General features: G+C 36.1%; 1 protein-coding gene and 1 non-coding gene across 2 annotated transcripts; both read right to left on the minus strand.

Annotated features, from left to right (window-relative positions):
• Positions 1–110: 110 nt before the first annotated feature.
• TRNAL-CAA (transfer RNA leucine (anticodon CAA)) lies at positions 111–194 on the minus strand. Its single transcript has one exon. It is a non-coding gene; the product is annotated as a tRNA-Leu (tRNA).
• A 5,913-nt stretch (positions 195–6,107) lies between these two features.
• On the minus strand, positions 6,108–6,760 carry LOC133298041 (uncharacterized). The gene is made up of 2 exons (XM_061497284.1): positions 6,464–6,760; positions 6,108–6,320 (listed from the first exon to the last, which is right to left on the minus strand). Exons 1-2 carry the CDS (start codon positions 6,758–6,760, stop codon positions 6,108–6,110), a joined length of 510 nt encoding a protein of 169 aa, XP_061353268.1.
• Between the last annotated feature and the right edge of the window lie 8,451 nt (positions 6,761–15,211).

Here is a 15,211-nt window from a genome sequence, read left to right on the forward strand (position 1 = left end):
CAACATAATTTTGTTTATGTTATTTGACCAAAATTATCGTAAACAAATGTCCAAATGCATATTTGTTAAAAGTAGTTTTCTTTTTTTTCAAAAAAAAAATTATATAAAAATGTCAGAAGTGGGATTTGAACCCACGCCCTCTCACGAGGACCAGAACTTGAGTCTGGCGCCTTAGACCACTCGGCCATCCTGACCTGTTGCACATGATTTTGTGTTAATTATAGTTCATTATTAAAGTTACATGTTATCAATGCTTTGAACTAGTTCAACTCATATAAAGCTGTTTTCTCTTTCAGCTTTATATGTATTTCTTAACACAAAAGCCCGTTGGGCCTCTTGACCCACGTGAAGGCACACTAAGACCCTATAAAGGAATCTGTGGCATAAATGGCTTCATACTCATGCATGCAGTGTTAAAATAATGAATTTAAATATAAATTGTTATCAATCTAAAGTCTTTTTATACTTTCCACAAATCATATATTATCACTCGCTTTTTAAAAAATGTGTTTTTCCTGTAATTAGATTATTTTGAAATTCCTATAACAAAACTCATATAATTAATTATAAAGAAATTTATTAGTTGAATTAATTAATCCTCTATTTTACTTTTCAAATAATTATTATTATATTCACTTTATTTATTATGTAATATTATATAATTGGGAGAAGAGTCTGCTTGACACCTCTCTTTTTTAAGTTAAAAGTTACTTTTAAGTTACAATTAAAAAAAAACTTAAAAAAATAAAGCTAAAAGTTATTTGGTGATTATATAAAATTATTCTAATGATTATAAAAGAAGAAGATAAAATAATTTATTATTAGAATAAATTATTCAGATAAATAATAAAATTTATAAATACAAGTTTAGAATAAAAATAAAACTATAAAATAAATATGAAGAGTCTAAAAAGCTGACATTCATCTTAAAAGAACCTCTTCTTAAAAACTTTTAGCTTTTTTTTTCACTACTTTTTTTTATAATAAATTTTTTTATAAAAACATATTTGACTAAGGAAAAAAGAAACTAAAAATAAGACATGTCAAATAGATATGAAGTGTTTTTATGTGGAAAAAAGAAATTCAGATATTTTGACAAAAATTCATGTTACAAAAGAGAAGCAAAGTTCTTAAAATGCTTTATATTTTTTTCTTTTAACCCCAAAACCACGTCGTATCGGAGAAACACTCTTTCCTCCTCCTCCTTATTGTTATTGGAAATATAGAAAGGCTAGTGAATTTGTTCTGCTTGGGCAATTCATTTAAGGAAAAGGGATAAATTTCTTACAGCACAATTGATCCAAACAAGCATGCTGCCAAAAAATCAACATATGACTGTTGATTACTATTTAAAATTCTCCAGCTTCATATCTCCAACTAGCTTTTGCATATACCAAGAAACACTTCAAAAAGACAACCAAAAACCAAAAAAATAGTGTTAACTGGTACTCCACTTCCTCTATTGCACTTCCATTCAGGGCATCATCAGGACCCATCATACATCTTTCTCCTCTCTGACATAAAAAAACTCTTTTGGCGAAGCTCACTCTGAACATAAATGTCTCCATTCAAATTCCTCTCGGGAACTTCAGCAATGTACCTCTCAAAGTTAGGTCTTACTCTATCAAAAGAATAACTTGTTCTCTGATGTGCTTCTTGCAAAAAATTTGAACTTGCCCCAAAGACCTTATAGCCTTCATTTCTAGCACCAAGTGATAAGGGAACAATATCCATTCTTCTAACATGATCTGTCTGAGAATATCTAACATTAGTTGATGTTTGCCATTGTTGCAATTGCAATGACTCCATTGGCTGCAAAGGTTGAAATGATCTCTGAGAGCTTAGACTCATACCAGGAGCAGTTCTTCCCTGTATTTCAGCCACATTGTTTAAGTAGGCATCAGAGATCGGAGGGTATCCCTTTGTCAAGCCAAAGTTTAACAATTTCTGATCTCTAGTGAACCTTTCAGCATGATTCGAAACCCGATGAAGTGCTAGCCATTTGTCAAAGAAAAAAGAACGATTGGCTCTTGGAGATGTCACTACTTCATTCATTTTTGGAATGTGATTTGTTTGAGGATAGTAATTGAGATCACCTGGAGTTGGTAATTGCTCTATAGAATCCTGAATGGACCTCTCAGTAAATGGTCCATAGTAATTGGTCAACAATTTATGATGATCTCTAGATGATCTATCAATAAAATTCGAACCCAGATGATGTTCTAACCATCTGTCTAATTCTAACCATCTATCCGAGAAAAAAGAATGATTGGCTCTTGTAGATGTCATTGCTTCATTGATTTTTGGAATGTGACTTGTTTGAGGACAATAATTGAGATAAAGTGGAGTTGGTAATTGTTCCATAGCATCCCGAGTCTCTTGAAATGGAAGTTTTGTTTGTTGTCTAGAAACCACCTTACGATTTCTCCTACTACGTTTTCCCTTAGCTCTAGGATTGAAAACAAACTTAAAAGTGCTGCATTTACCAAGTGGAAAGGGTTCATCACATCTATAGCTATCACCTCGCTTATTGTTATAACCTGGGTAATCTTCAATCTTGAAGTCAGCACACTCAATCAATGCCAAAAAGCTTTGCATAGCAAGCTTCTCTATGTTCCAGTCGCTAAAAGGAGCTGTGCATTTGTGATTAACATGAATTTCGCCATTGGCTCGAAGCATGCAACTTGCATTCTTGAAGAAACCAAGCACAAGGTCTTTATGCATCCTGTAATTCAGGAGGAAAGACACAAAGAACTTCACATACAATCACATGGAGGGTTGATAGGAATTCCATACTTAATTTTAAGTGTGATAAACAAAGAAATTTAACATATTAGCAATTCGGCAAAAAACTAGCAGAATAAAACGTTAAATTCATGATCACATTTCAGAAACATATTTGAGTAACCAAATTAATGCCATTTAAAGTTTCCACAAAGTACAGAAGACAGAACCAAGCTACACTTTCTACTTAAATCTATTCCCTATTTTGGCCTAAGAGAAGCATAGCAGAACCATGAGTATTTGAAATAAATTTTTGTTCTTTATAAAGTACTCAAGACATTAACTAATCATCAAACTGAATTATACTAGAAAACTCACTTAATCATTAATGGATTATCTTCTTTCCTGTGAAAGCCCGCGTGAGGAAAGTTGAATATAATTCGATCAAACCTCCGCATTTTCAAATCTGAATGAAGCTTCATTTTGGTTGCATCCACTCCATGTAACAAGCATGCTCCCAGCTTTTGTAAGTCGTCTAAATTTGACTTTGCATTCTTGTACTTCTTGGTAACATCATCTACATGAACAGGGTGAGCATTGATGACAAGCCAGGCAGAAGCATTTTGCAATTCAACAAATATACTTACACTAATTAAGGGTGTTTGTGCTTGGTAGAAGCCAAAATGAAAGGGAAGAAATTAGTGGAAAAACAACTGACATAGCATTTGGATTTTGAACACAAATAAGTTACATGAATCTAAAGCTATCCCTTATTTTCATGCATCCTCTTTCCTCCTTCATATTTTCACGCCTTGCAAGCACATTTAAAACTAGAGCAAACTAGTTATATACAATAAACTACATAAACAACACTACCCAAAAATAAATAAATAAATAAAACAATCAAGGGAATAAAAAAAGAGAAAAAAATACATATATTTTCAAGACAACCAAGTGAAAATAAACAATATTTTTAAGAAAAGACAAGGAGAACAAACCCAATATACTCTTTCCTGCAAATAAAAAAAAGGGGAAGTGTCACATTGAAAGAAGAATCACACATGATCAAACCCAGTACACTCTTTCCTGTAAATAACGTTCTATTCCAGAGGACAAAAGGAGCATCCATAACAAACAAACGGTTTTCTTAAGCATGTTCTTTATACCCCATGTATCCAAGGTCGAAACTTTCTCAATGAAACATGCTGCATAAGCCAAAAACACGAGCAGAATGGTAAAGGGTCATGCAAAAACCAAGCAAAAAGAGAGAGAAAGAGACCAAAGGAGTCAAGAGAAGAAGCGAGGATGTTGGCAGCGGAACCAAAAGAGTTGGCGAGGGAAAGGGAGAAAGAGAAATCACCCTCACCCACCAACAGTATTTGATGATCACTGCAATAATGTGTCGCCCATTTTTTACCCTCTCCTTCTACACCTCCTCCTTCTTCATCTTCCATTTCCACTTGTTCCTTTCACACCCTTTTCTTGTTTTCCACTGCACCTTTCTTGCAAGGGTGCCAATCATTCAATTTTTGAAATAGCTATGGCCTATGGGTGTCTCAATCTCAAGTCGGGTAATTGTTTTTTAAAAATTTACATTTAAATAATAAATTACACAAATAATGTCGTTTTTAAATATTTTAGAATTTTTTTTTGTCTCCTAAAGATATAAAATTATATTATTTTAAGGAATACAGATATATAAATTAATATTTTTTATTTAAAATTTAAATTAAAAAAATCACCCACATTTTGGTAATAATTTTTTACATTCTTTTCCTCCACTCTCTCTTACTATTTTTCCACTCTCTCTCTTACTAACTTTGTAAAGGAAACACAATGTAAAAAAATCATTAATTTTGCACGTTTTATTTAAAATGACATAATTTTTAAAATGATAAATATTTTCTTCTTCTTTAGTATTTGAAATTCAATTTTATTTTTCATAGAAAAATAAAATTTAATCTTATTGTAATAAATATAAATTTATTTTTTAAATTAAAAAAATATAAATATCTAAAAACTTTAATGTTAACCATGTATTTTACAATTATCTTTATTTGCTAAAATAAAAATACATTTCCCATTTATTTTTTTGATTCTTGGCTAATCCAAAAAAAAATTGGTAGGTTGCCAATCCAAAATTTTTTTTTTTTGATAACAGCCAATCCAAAATTTAACTTCTGTTTTTGTGTGTACCTTATGTATTATTTTTTATTTTTTCATAATATTAATTTAAATCAAATTAATTGAGTAATTGATAAATTCATGTATGTATAAAAAATGGAGACTACGTGTGGAATATTTTCAAATATCACCGTAGGTTGAGAAGTCTTTCTATGCTTCTAGACCACTCAATTTTTGGGTGCTCCCTCGCAAATAGATGGGTAAATAAGAAAAAAAAGGAATAAAATAGGGAAAACAATTTTTTGTTTGTAAAAACGACTACTAAAAAATTCAATGAACCTGTACCATTGAATTTTTTCTCCCGTAGGTTTTGTGATCAAGAGATTCTTTATAACAAACTAAAATTGTGAAGGACTACATGATTTGTCAGTAAACGGTGTGCTTCATGATTTGCTGTCTTCCAAAAAGTCCAATGCACAATTAGTGTAAAGTTGCTAACAACCAAGGTACATCAAAGACCGTGTGCTTCATGATTTGCTGCACCAAAAAATCCATTTCCTTTGACTGCCAAGAAGATTAGAAGAATGATGTTGGACCACTATTTATTCAGTGGTTCGGACCAATCAAAATCATACAACTAATGAGGAGAGAGAAGAGAGAAGAAGTAAAAATAAATTTTTGTGCAAGTGTCACCTCTTGAATGGAAGGACCACATAGGACCTAGAGAACCAAAAAAAATTTCCAAGAAAATTAACATGAATCTAATTTGCAATGTACACCTACTCATGTACATCCCAAAAAAGGTGACCATAAGCACCCATATATATACATAGGCTTCCAAAAAAAGGCGGTATCTTAGATTAGTGAGACATTTCCAACAACGTTGCCACAACAAACACTCTCTCCTCATGATTTTTTTGCATGAAAATATCAGTCATATTGCTATCCTTGGCCATCATCTTAGCAACCTTAACCCTTTGAGATACACTTAATCCTTCAATCTTTTTTAATTCATCAAGAATTGACATTCTTCGGTTACTTCCCTCTACTTGATTTGTAAAACATGAAACCAATATGTCCAATTTGTCATTAGTGTTTCTGTAAGTATGGGTAAGGACTTTCATAGCTTCAATAACCACAACAGTGACTGCCTCCTCACTTCTAGCTCGTTGTTTTTTACCCCTTTTAGCCGCTGAGGTAGAGGCAGAAGAAAGTTGTACACAGTCTTTAGTTGTAGTATCGAGAATTGGATTATAATTCTATGCTTGTGTAGTGTCATCAATTAGGCCATAGAAATCGTATGCAAAATTCCCACTCTCATTAAACATAACAACTTCTCTTTTCAATTCCTCTACAGCATCTTCGGGACCTTCTGCATCTTGTCCGGAAGCAACATCCCGACCGAAGATTGGACCTAGTTCATCAAAGAAGGGGAATGGCTTTTTGTAAAGCCCCTCGACATTGGGATGTGTCTGCAAAATAAGCATATAGTTAATATTAGTACATGATTCTTGTATGCTAACAAAATTAAGTTAATAGAATTTAAGACATAATGTAACATTATATTTCACCTTCACCCACTCAGTGAATTTTTTTCCACATCAATCATCCTTGCCTTGTCGTTCCACCCAAATCCACTACCACTATTAGGGCCAATCATTTCGCAAATAGCGTTGTAGTGTTTTTTTAGCAGTTTAATTCTTGAAGTTGTATGTGGGTTTGCTTTCAAAGGACAACTAGGTATTTTTGCTTGTATCATTTTCTCAAGATGACTAGCAAAACTCGGCCTAAAGTTGTTATCTCCCTTCCATGATAATCCAATTTCCAGAAGACAATCTACAAGTACTTTGTCTTCTTCAGCTGTCCAAGTATGATTGCTATGTTTCTTGGATTTTTGAGTCTCCTCGGCCATCTATGGAATGCAACAAAATAATATAGGGTATTGAAAATTGTTGGGTTTTAAACTTTATTTAAAAGAAAATAGAAAATGAAAGGTTTTGTGGTGAAGAGGTGTGTCCCTTAGGAATTTGTTAGTGGACAATTAATGTGTTTAGATTTCTTAAGTTAGTCATTAGTATTTCTAGTTATTTGCTATTGCTATTAAATAGTACCATGTAAATCATTTGAATGTGAGGCTTGAATGTTAAAAGATATACAAAGAGGTATATTCAGAGAACTCCTTGTGTGTTTTAAAGTGTTTTGTGAGAAACACCATTAGAGAACCTGTGATTCACAAATTGGTATCAGAGCTTGAGTTATGGAGAGTGTGAGCACTTCCAGTATATCTTGCCCCGCCTGACAAAGGCGAATTACGTGAATTGGAGTATCCAGATGAAGGCGTTGCTCGGATCCCAGGATGCTTGGGATGTTGTTCAGGACAGTTTTGCTGAACCTGCAACCACTGCAGGATTTACAGCAGCTCAAACCAAGGCGTTGAAAGAGACGCGTGCGAAGGACAAGTCGCCCTTATACACGCTTTTCCGAGCCGTAAACGAGTCCAGATTTGAGAAGATAGCAGGAGCAACGACGTCTAAGGAAGCATGGGACATCTTGGAAAATGTCTATAAAGGTGCTGACCGAGTAAAGCAGGTACGACTTCAAACTCTACGTGGCGAGTTGGAAGGCATGAAGATGAAAGATTCAGAGGGTGTATCCGAGTTCATCACCCGAGTTCAAGCCGTGGTGAATCAGTTAAAGCAGAATGGTGAGCAGATATCTGATACTAGAGTTGTTGAGAAGATTCTGAGGTCGCTGACCGACGACTTCAAAAATGTGGTATGTGCAATTGAGGAGTCGAAGGACTTGGCTACGCTTTCTGTTGAAGAGCTAGCAGGTTCCCTTGAGGCGCATAAGCAGCGCAAGAAGAAGAAAAAGGAGGAGTCGCTGGAGCAAGCACTCCAGACAAAAGCAACCATTAAAGATGAGAAGGCGCTCTATTCTCAAAATGTCTGAGGTAGAGGTCGTGGACGAGCTGGACGTGGAAATGGCCGAAGTGGTCGTGGCCGAGGTCATGAGGTGAGAAATGAAGAAAGAGCTGAGTCGAGTCAGAGAGGAAGAGGACGTGGCCGAGGTGGAAGAGGCCGGTGGTCAAATCAAACAAATGTGGAATGTTATAAGTGTGGCAAGTATGGCCATTACTCAAGAGATTGCAACTCGGACAAGTGTTACAATTGTGGCCGAGTTGGGCATTTCGCTAAGGATTGCCGAGATGAAAGAAGAGTTGACGAGGCTTCAAACCTCGCTGTAGAAGGAGATGGAAGAGTTCTTATGCTAGCCCATGGTGAAACCAGTTCAAAGAATGAGACGGAGTGGTATTTGGATACCGGTGCCAGTAATCACATGTGTGGTTACAAACACTTGTTTAAGGAGTTGAAGACGGTGGAAGCCGGACATGTCTCTTTTGGAGACGTGTCCAAAATTGAAGTAAAGGGCCGAGGTACGATCTGTTTCTTGCAAAAGGATGGATGAGTTGGTACAATCCGGGAGGTGTATTACGTGCCCGAGCTCAAAAGTAACATATTAAGCATTGGACAGCTGATGGAGAAGGGTTACTCGGTTCTAATGACAGACCGAGTTCTACTGTTGAAAGATAAACAAGGGCGTCTGATAGCCCGAGTTCAGATGGAAAAGAACAGAATGTACAAGCTGAGTCTAAGGAGCATGGAGGTCGGCTGTCTGCAAGCCGGGGTAGAAGATAAGATGGATTTGTGGCATAGACGGTTTGGACACCTTCATTATGGTGGTCTGACCGAGATGATGAAGAAGGACATGGTAGTGGGACTACCAAAGATGAATTCTGAAGGAAGATTTTGCGAGGACTGCGTATTGGGAAAACATGCGAGAAGCCCGTTCCAAAGGATGGCGAGATACTGAGCTAGGCAGCCTGTGGAGTTGATACATACCGACCTGTGTGGACCCATTACTTCGGGGTCCTTCAGTGGTAAGAAATATTTTGTAACCTTTATTGATGACTTTAGTCGAAAGACTTGGGTATATTTTTTGAAGGAAAAATCCGAGGTGCTAGAGGCATTCAGGAGTTTTAAAACAATGATAGAGAATGGTACTGGAAGATACATCAAGTCGGTCCGCTCAGACCGAGGTGGGGAGTACGTGTCAACAGCTTTCAAGAAGTATTGTGAAGAACATGGGATAAGGCGGTTCCTGACCGCTCCGTACTCGCCCCAGCAGAATGGAGTAGCTGAGAGAAAGAACCGGACTATCCTGGATATGGTCCGATCTATGCTGAAAACGAAGAACATGCCAAAGGAGTTCTGGGGAGAAGCCGTGCAATGTGCCGTGTACGTGCAAAACCGATGTCCGCACTCAAGTGTGAATGATAAAACTCCACAAGAAGCATGGAGTGGTCTAAAGCCATCAGTGGCTCATTTCAAGATTTTTGGTAGTGTTGCGTATGCACACATACCGGATCAATTGAGGACAAAGCTAGAAGATAAAAGTAAGAAGTATGTGTTTATTGGCTATGATGAGAAGACGAAGGGGTACAAGTTGCTGGACCCCGTCAATAAAAAGGTGTTGGTGAGCCGAGATGTAAAAGTGAATGAGGAAGATGGATGGGACTGGAGTAGTCCATCCGGGGTCAATGTGGAACCCGGACTAAAATCAATTGAGGTCGGACAACCTTCGACCCGGATTCCTGAGAATCCGAATGACTCAGATAGTGATGAAGAGCAGAGACAACCGAGATTGAGGAGTCTACAAGATTTGTATGATTCCACCAGTGCAGCACACTTGGTATGTCTGTTGGCAGATTCTGAAGAAGTAAGCTTTGAAGAAGCAATCCGAGATGAGAAATGGCAATCAGCCATGGAGGAGGAAATAAAGGCGATAGAAAAGAACAAGACGTGGGAGTTAGCCGAGCTACCAAGAGGAAGTCGGCCCATTGGTGTGAAATGGGTCTACAAGAAGAAAATGAACGCTAAAGGGGAAATCGAAAGATACAAATCCTGGCTAGTGGCGAAAGGATATAGGCAGAAGGCCGGCATTGATTATGACGAGGTGTTAGCACCCGTAGCAAGAATGGAGACAATACGGCTGTTGATCTCTCAAGCAGCAAAGTTCGGATGGTCGATCTATCAGATGGACGTGAAGTCGGCATTTTTGAATGGAGTACTCGAGGAAGAGGTATATCTCGAACAACCTCCGGGGTTCATGAAAGTCGGAGAAGAAAGAAAAGTGTTGAGACTGAAGAAAGCCTTGTATGGGTTTAAGCAGGCCCCAAGAGCCTGGAACACAAGAATTGACAATTACTTCAAAAAGGATGGTTTTGAGCAGTGTCCATATGAACATGCTCTCTATGTAAAGAAGAAGGAAGGTAAAATTTTACTTGTTGCCTTATATGTTGATGACTTAATTTTTCTGGGTAATGATGAAAGAATGATAAAAGACTTTAAGAAGAAAATGACGGAAGAATTCGAGATGGCAGATCTCGGTCTGATGAGGTACTTTCTTGGTCTGGAGGTAAGACAAGATAAATCCGGGATCTTCGTCTCTCAGGAAGCCTATGCAAAAGGACTTCTAGAGAAGTTTAAAATGACAGACTGCAACCCGGTTTCAACGCCAATGGAACCCGGGTTGAAACTTTCGAAGTATGATGGAGGAGAGAGAGTTGATCCGAGTTACTACCGGAGTCTAGTTGGAAGTCTGAGATACTTGACGTGTACGAGGCCGGATCTGTGTCTGAGTGTTGGGATCATAAGTCAATTTATGGAAGACCCGGGGTACACTCACTGGAAGACGGCTAAGAGAATTCTGAGATATGTGAAGGGAACAATCTCACAAGGACTTCATTACTCGAAGTCGGACAAATATAAGTTGACGGGTTATTCAGACAGTGATTGGTGCGGAGACGTTGATGATAGAAAGAGCACGGCAGGCTATGTGTTTTTCATGGGAAACACGGCTTTCACGTGGGTGTCAAAGAAGGAACCCATTGTGACCCTGTCTACATGTGAAGCCGAGTATGTTGCGACATCTTGGTGTGTTTGCCATGCAATATGGCTAAGAAATTTACTAAGCAAGCTGGAGCAAGGGCAAGTCGGCGCAAGCGAAATCCGAGTTGACAACAAGTCTGCGATCGAGTTAGCAAAGAACCCGGTCAATCATGAAAGGAGCAAGCATATTGATGTCAGGTCAAAGAAGGAAAATGGAGCTCACTCATGTTGCAAGCCGAGATCAAGTTGAGATATTTTTACAAAGCCCCTTCCGACGTTGTTGTTTGAAAATTGCAAGAAGAAGATGGGAATGAAGGATGGTAGAGATATTAAAGTTTAAGGAGGAGTTTTGTTGGGTTTTAAACTTTATTTAAAAGAAAATAGAAAATGAAAGGTTTTGTGGTGAAGAGGTGTGTCCCTTAGGAATTTGTTAGTGGACAATTAATGTGTTTAGATTTCCTAAGTTAGTCATTAGTATTTCTAGTTATTTGCTATTGCTATTAAATAGTACCATGTAAATCATTTGAATGTGAGGCTTGAATGTTAAAGATATACAAAGAGGTATATTCAGAGAACTCCTTGTGTGTTTTAAAGTGTTTTGTGAGAAACACCATTAGAGAACCTGTGATTCACAAAAATAACAAGAGACAAAATGATAGCTAATTAAAATAGAAATATCAAACCAAAAGGACCATTACATGAACACAATGCAATAAGCTGTCTAATAGTTAATATTACATTAAACCCGAAAATGCAAAGTATTTTTATGCCAAATTAATAAAATATAAAAAAAGAACAGCCATATATGTTGTTCGTAACATATAAAACCAATTCAAACACGTCTCATCCACGTGTTAAACATATGTTGCACCATATCATCCCTCCAAAGAGTCCAAGCATTAGATGTCTCTACATGTGTTATCATAGCCTATTCTAGGTGATCAGCTTGGGCTTCTTGGATGTGCATTGCATGATCTTCTAAAGGGTCAACTGCCATGTCTCTTCTTATATGGTTATGAAGCAAGCAACATGCAGTTATAATCCTACATTGCGTTTTAACCAGATAAAATGATTTTGATCTTAAAATGGCCCAAAGCCCCTTCAACGTCCCGAAACATCGTTCTATAACATACCTAGCACATGAATGTTTCATGTTAAAAAACTCTTGCGGTGTTGTTGGTTGTGCACCATGTCTTCACTCACTAAGATGATATCTTTGCCCTCTATAAGGTATAAGAAATCATTCCCCATTCATGTAACCAACATCACAAAGATAATAAAGATAATAGTAGCCTAAAAAAATAAACCAACACTTTATAAACAATTTAATAAAATTTCGTAAGTTAACCAACCATAAAATGTGAACTAATTATTATGTTCAATTACCTTTTGTCACCCTTAATCCATTCCTACAAGATATAACATCTCTGAGGATCCTTGAATCTGCAGCTGAACCCTCCCTTCCAGACAATACATAAATAAATTGACAATCTTGAGAACAAACTCCTAACACATTTGTTGCTAAGTCACCCTTCTTAGTCCGATATCTAGCCTTATCAACTTGTAGGGGATTTACCTTGATGTGTGTCCCATCTAACGCTCATAGACAATTCTATAATTCAAAAAAATACATTTAGTAATCAAGTCACAGATATATAAATGTTTTGTTCTGTCGTGATTATTAAATGCAACATTATCTACACTCATATTTACCTTGAACCATTTCCACTTGTCATCATTTGAATTTTCTAGGACTGGCTCGGGTCGTTTGAGTAAAACTGATGACATCATAACACAGCCTGCAAAACCTTGGCAAATTGTCTACTTATCGTTTCAGCAGACCTCATGAACTATCTTTTAATTATCCTACTCTTAACATCATGAGCCAAAATATGCAGAAATACTGCAACACGCTCTTCTACAACCATGTGCTTAGTCGATTCAAGTCTCCAACAGTTTTAAGTAAACCACACAATTTATAAAAGGACCTCCTATCCATCCTTGTATTCTCAATACAAGCTGTTTCACTAATGTAAACTACTTTGCGGAAATTGATTTCCCTTATCTTCGCTCTACTATAACAATTCTATGTTACTCTCTTCCTACCATTTATCATTTTTGCGATATTGGCTAATAACAAACCACATATACTAATTAATATAATGGTCAGTTGATTCAAACACTCCAAATAGCATATGAATACAACAATGATATTGCATTCCATTCCATTCATCATTGCCACGACCTCAAACGAAAAGTACAAGAGTTGGTAGAGTTCAAAAATGGACCTATGCTAATTGTGAAAGACCAACACACTAATATAGTGACAATTATAGGTTTCTGTATTGACAGGCAAGAAAGAAAGAGTATTAGTCTATAAGTACATGTCCAAGTACAAGAGATAATTTATATGTCTTTGGTTTGAACATTTCCTTGTCAAATATGTTTATGCCTTTAGCACACTAATATTTTAGCATTTGGAACTGCATATACAACACCAAATACAGAGATTTCAACTACAAAAATTCCACTAAAGTAATGAAAAGAAAAGGATATTCAAAGAGAGAGATTGAAGAATGCAAAAGAAGAAAGAGATGGTACCAAAAACAAGCAAAACAATGTATTTTGTAGAGTTGTGAAGCTGGAATATGCTCCTAGATTTGGCGGATTCGTGGAGTCATCAACTGTGAAGTGAAAGTACAAAGCATGTAACAAATAAGCATCCTTAAGAAATAATACGAATAGACACTACAAAAGAGCCAAGTTGAATTGAACTAATTAACCATGAATCAAAGTGCGGATGATATAGTCACATCATTTTAAAACAGGATATCACATCATACTGCAAGTTGCACAACTTAGGTATCTTGTAACCATATTACAGAGTGATAGGAATATTGATGAATATGTCAGACATAGCATGAAAACAGCTACAAAAACATCCTTCATGAAAAGTTTATCAAATGCAACATAATCACATTAAAAGGGGTAAATAAAACACAATGAAAAACCTTTCAAAAAAGTCTTCATATAATTGGCTTTACTGAAATTATGGTTTTTTACAGAGCCCAATGAAGAGTTGACAGAACCATATAGCAATATATTACTAGTAGCATTGTTGCTATTGTTAATGGGCATTAAACAACAAAAATGTTTAAATTGAATACTCTTTTACAATTTTAAGTGTTTGCATGCCTTAAATTGAATAAAATAACAAATCAAATGTTAACTTAACAATTGTGACATCCAAATATACATTATAAAAAAAATAACAGAAAAAGAAAATTTAAGAGCACATGGACACAATGAACAACTATTCAGCTAAAGAATCCAGCTCCACAAGTTAGATAAGGTTTCAACAACTATTCAATTAAAGTTTACATAAATGTAATATGATATGAAAGATACGTCTTTAATACAATAAGGCAGGCCAAGATATGTGAACAAAGTTGTAGTCCAGAAATTGACCAAGATGGAATTACATTCAAACAAACAGAGTTCAAAAGCGATTCTGTAACATCCCACGTAATTAGTAAAATATATAAATGCTATAAGGAATGTGAATGCATGATTAGAATTCGAATTTTTGTTTTAATACATGTGTTGCTTGCGAATTGTATAACTATCTCCCCTAGAGTGGAATTAGGGTAAATTAGAGAATTATTTAAATTACAATGAGAGGAGAGTACCTATGTAGGCATGTAAATTAGTAAAATATATTAATGCTATAAGGAATGTGAATGCATGAGTAGAATTCGAATTTTTGTATTAATACATGTGTTGCTTGCGAATTGTATAACTATCTCTCCTAGAGTGGAATTAGGGTAAATTAGAGAATTATTTAAATTACAATGAGAGGAGAGTACCTATGTAGGCATGTGAAACCCTTATTAAAAATGTATGAATAATTTGATGGTAATATATATAGAATGTCTAATAATATTTAAAAGACCATGGTGCTTAAAGGGCTTGGGAGATTATAAATTAGTAAGTTGGTTTATGAATTAGTAGGCTATTGGACTAGAATATTTTTGGACTCAAGTCCATGAGTTAGCCGAAGCCTTAAGGCCTTAGGGAATGAATAAGATTCAGCCTAATCATGTATTGCTCCTTATCTCATCTTAAGGAATCCCTCAAGGCAGCCCTAATTGGTTAGTAATCTCCACATGGCAAAGCCCATCCTTATTTCCCCTCCACTTGTGCGCATAGGGCTTAACTATAATTCTGATCTTTGCTTGCATAAAATACTAAGTAAGTCAGCCTCTCTCATTGCTTCCCTTATCACATGCGCATAGAGAGTGTAAAAGGAAAGCTGATTGCCTGCTGCACCTCCCAAACTCAAACAACTTTATTTACATGCAGCCAATAAGAAGGTTGTAGTCAGATTTGCATGTTAATTGATTAGGCAGAAA

Source organism: Gastrolobium bilobum, unplaced genomic scaffold, assembly GCF_033153095.1.
Source record: "Gastrolobium bilobum isolate Gb01-03AN ecotype WA unplaced genomic scaffold, APGP_CSIRO_Gbil_v1 utg7520, whole genome shotgun sequence".
NCBI lineage: Eukaryota > Viridiplantae > Streptophyta > Magnoliopsida > Fabales > Fabaceae > Gastrolobium > Gastrolobium bilobum.

Coding starts and splice junctions, on each gene's coding strand:
- LOC133298041 (XM_061497284.1), bottom strand. CDS start 6,760: ATGGCCGAGGAGACTCAAAAATCCAAGAAACATAGCAATCATACTTGG. Junction 6,321..6,463: donor GATTTGGGTGGAACGACAAG/GCAAGGATGATT, acceptor CTTATTTTGCAG/ACACATCCCAATGTCGAGGG.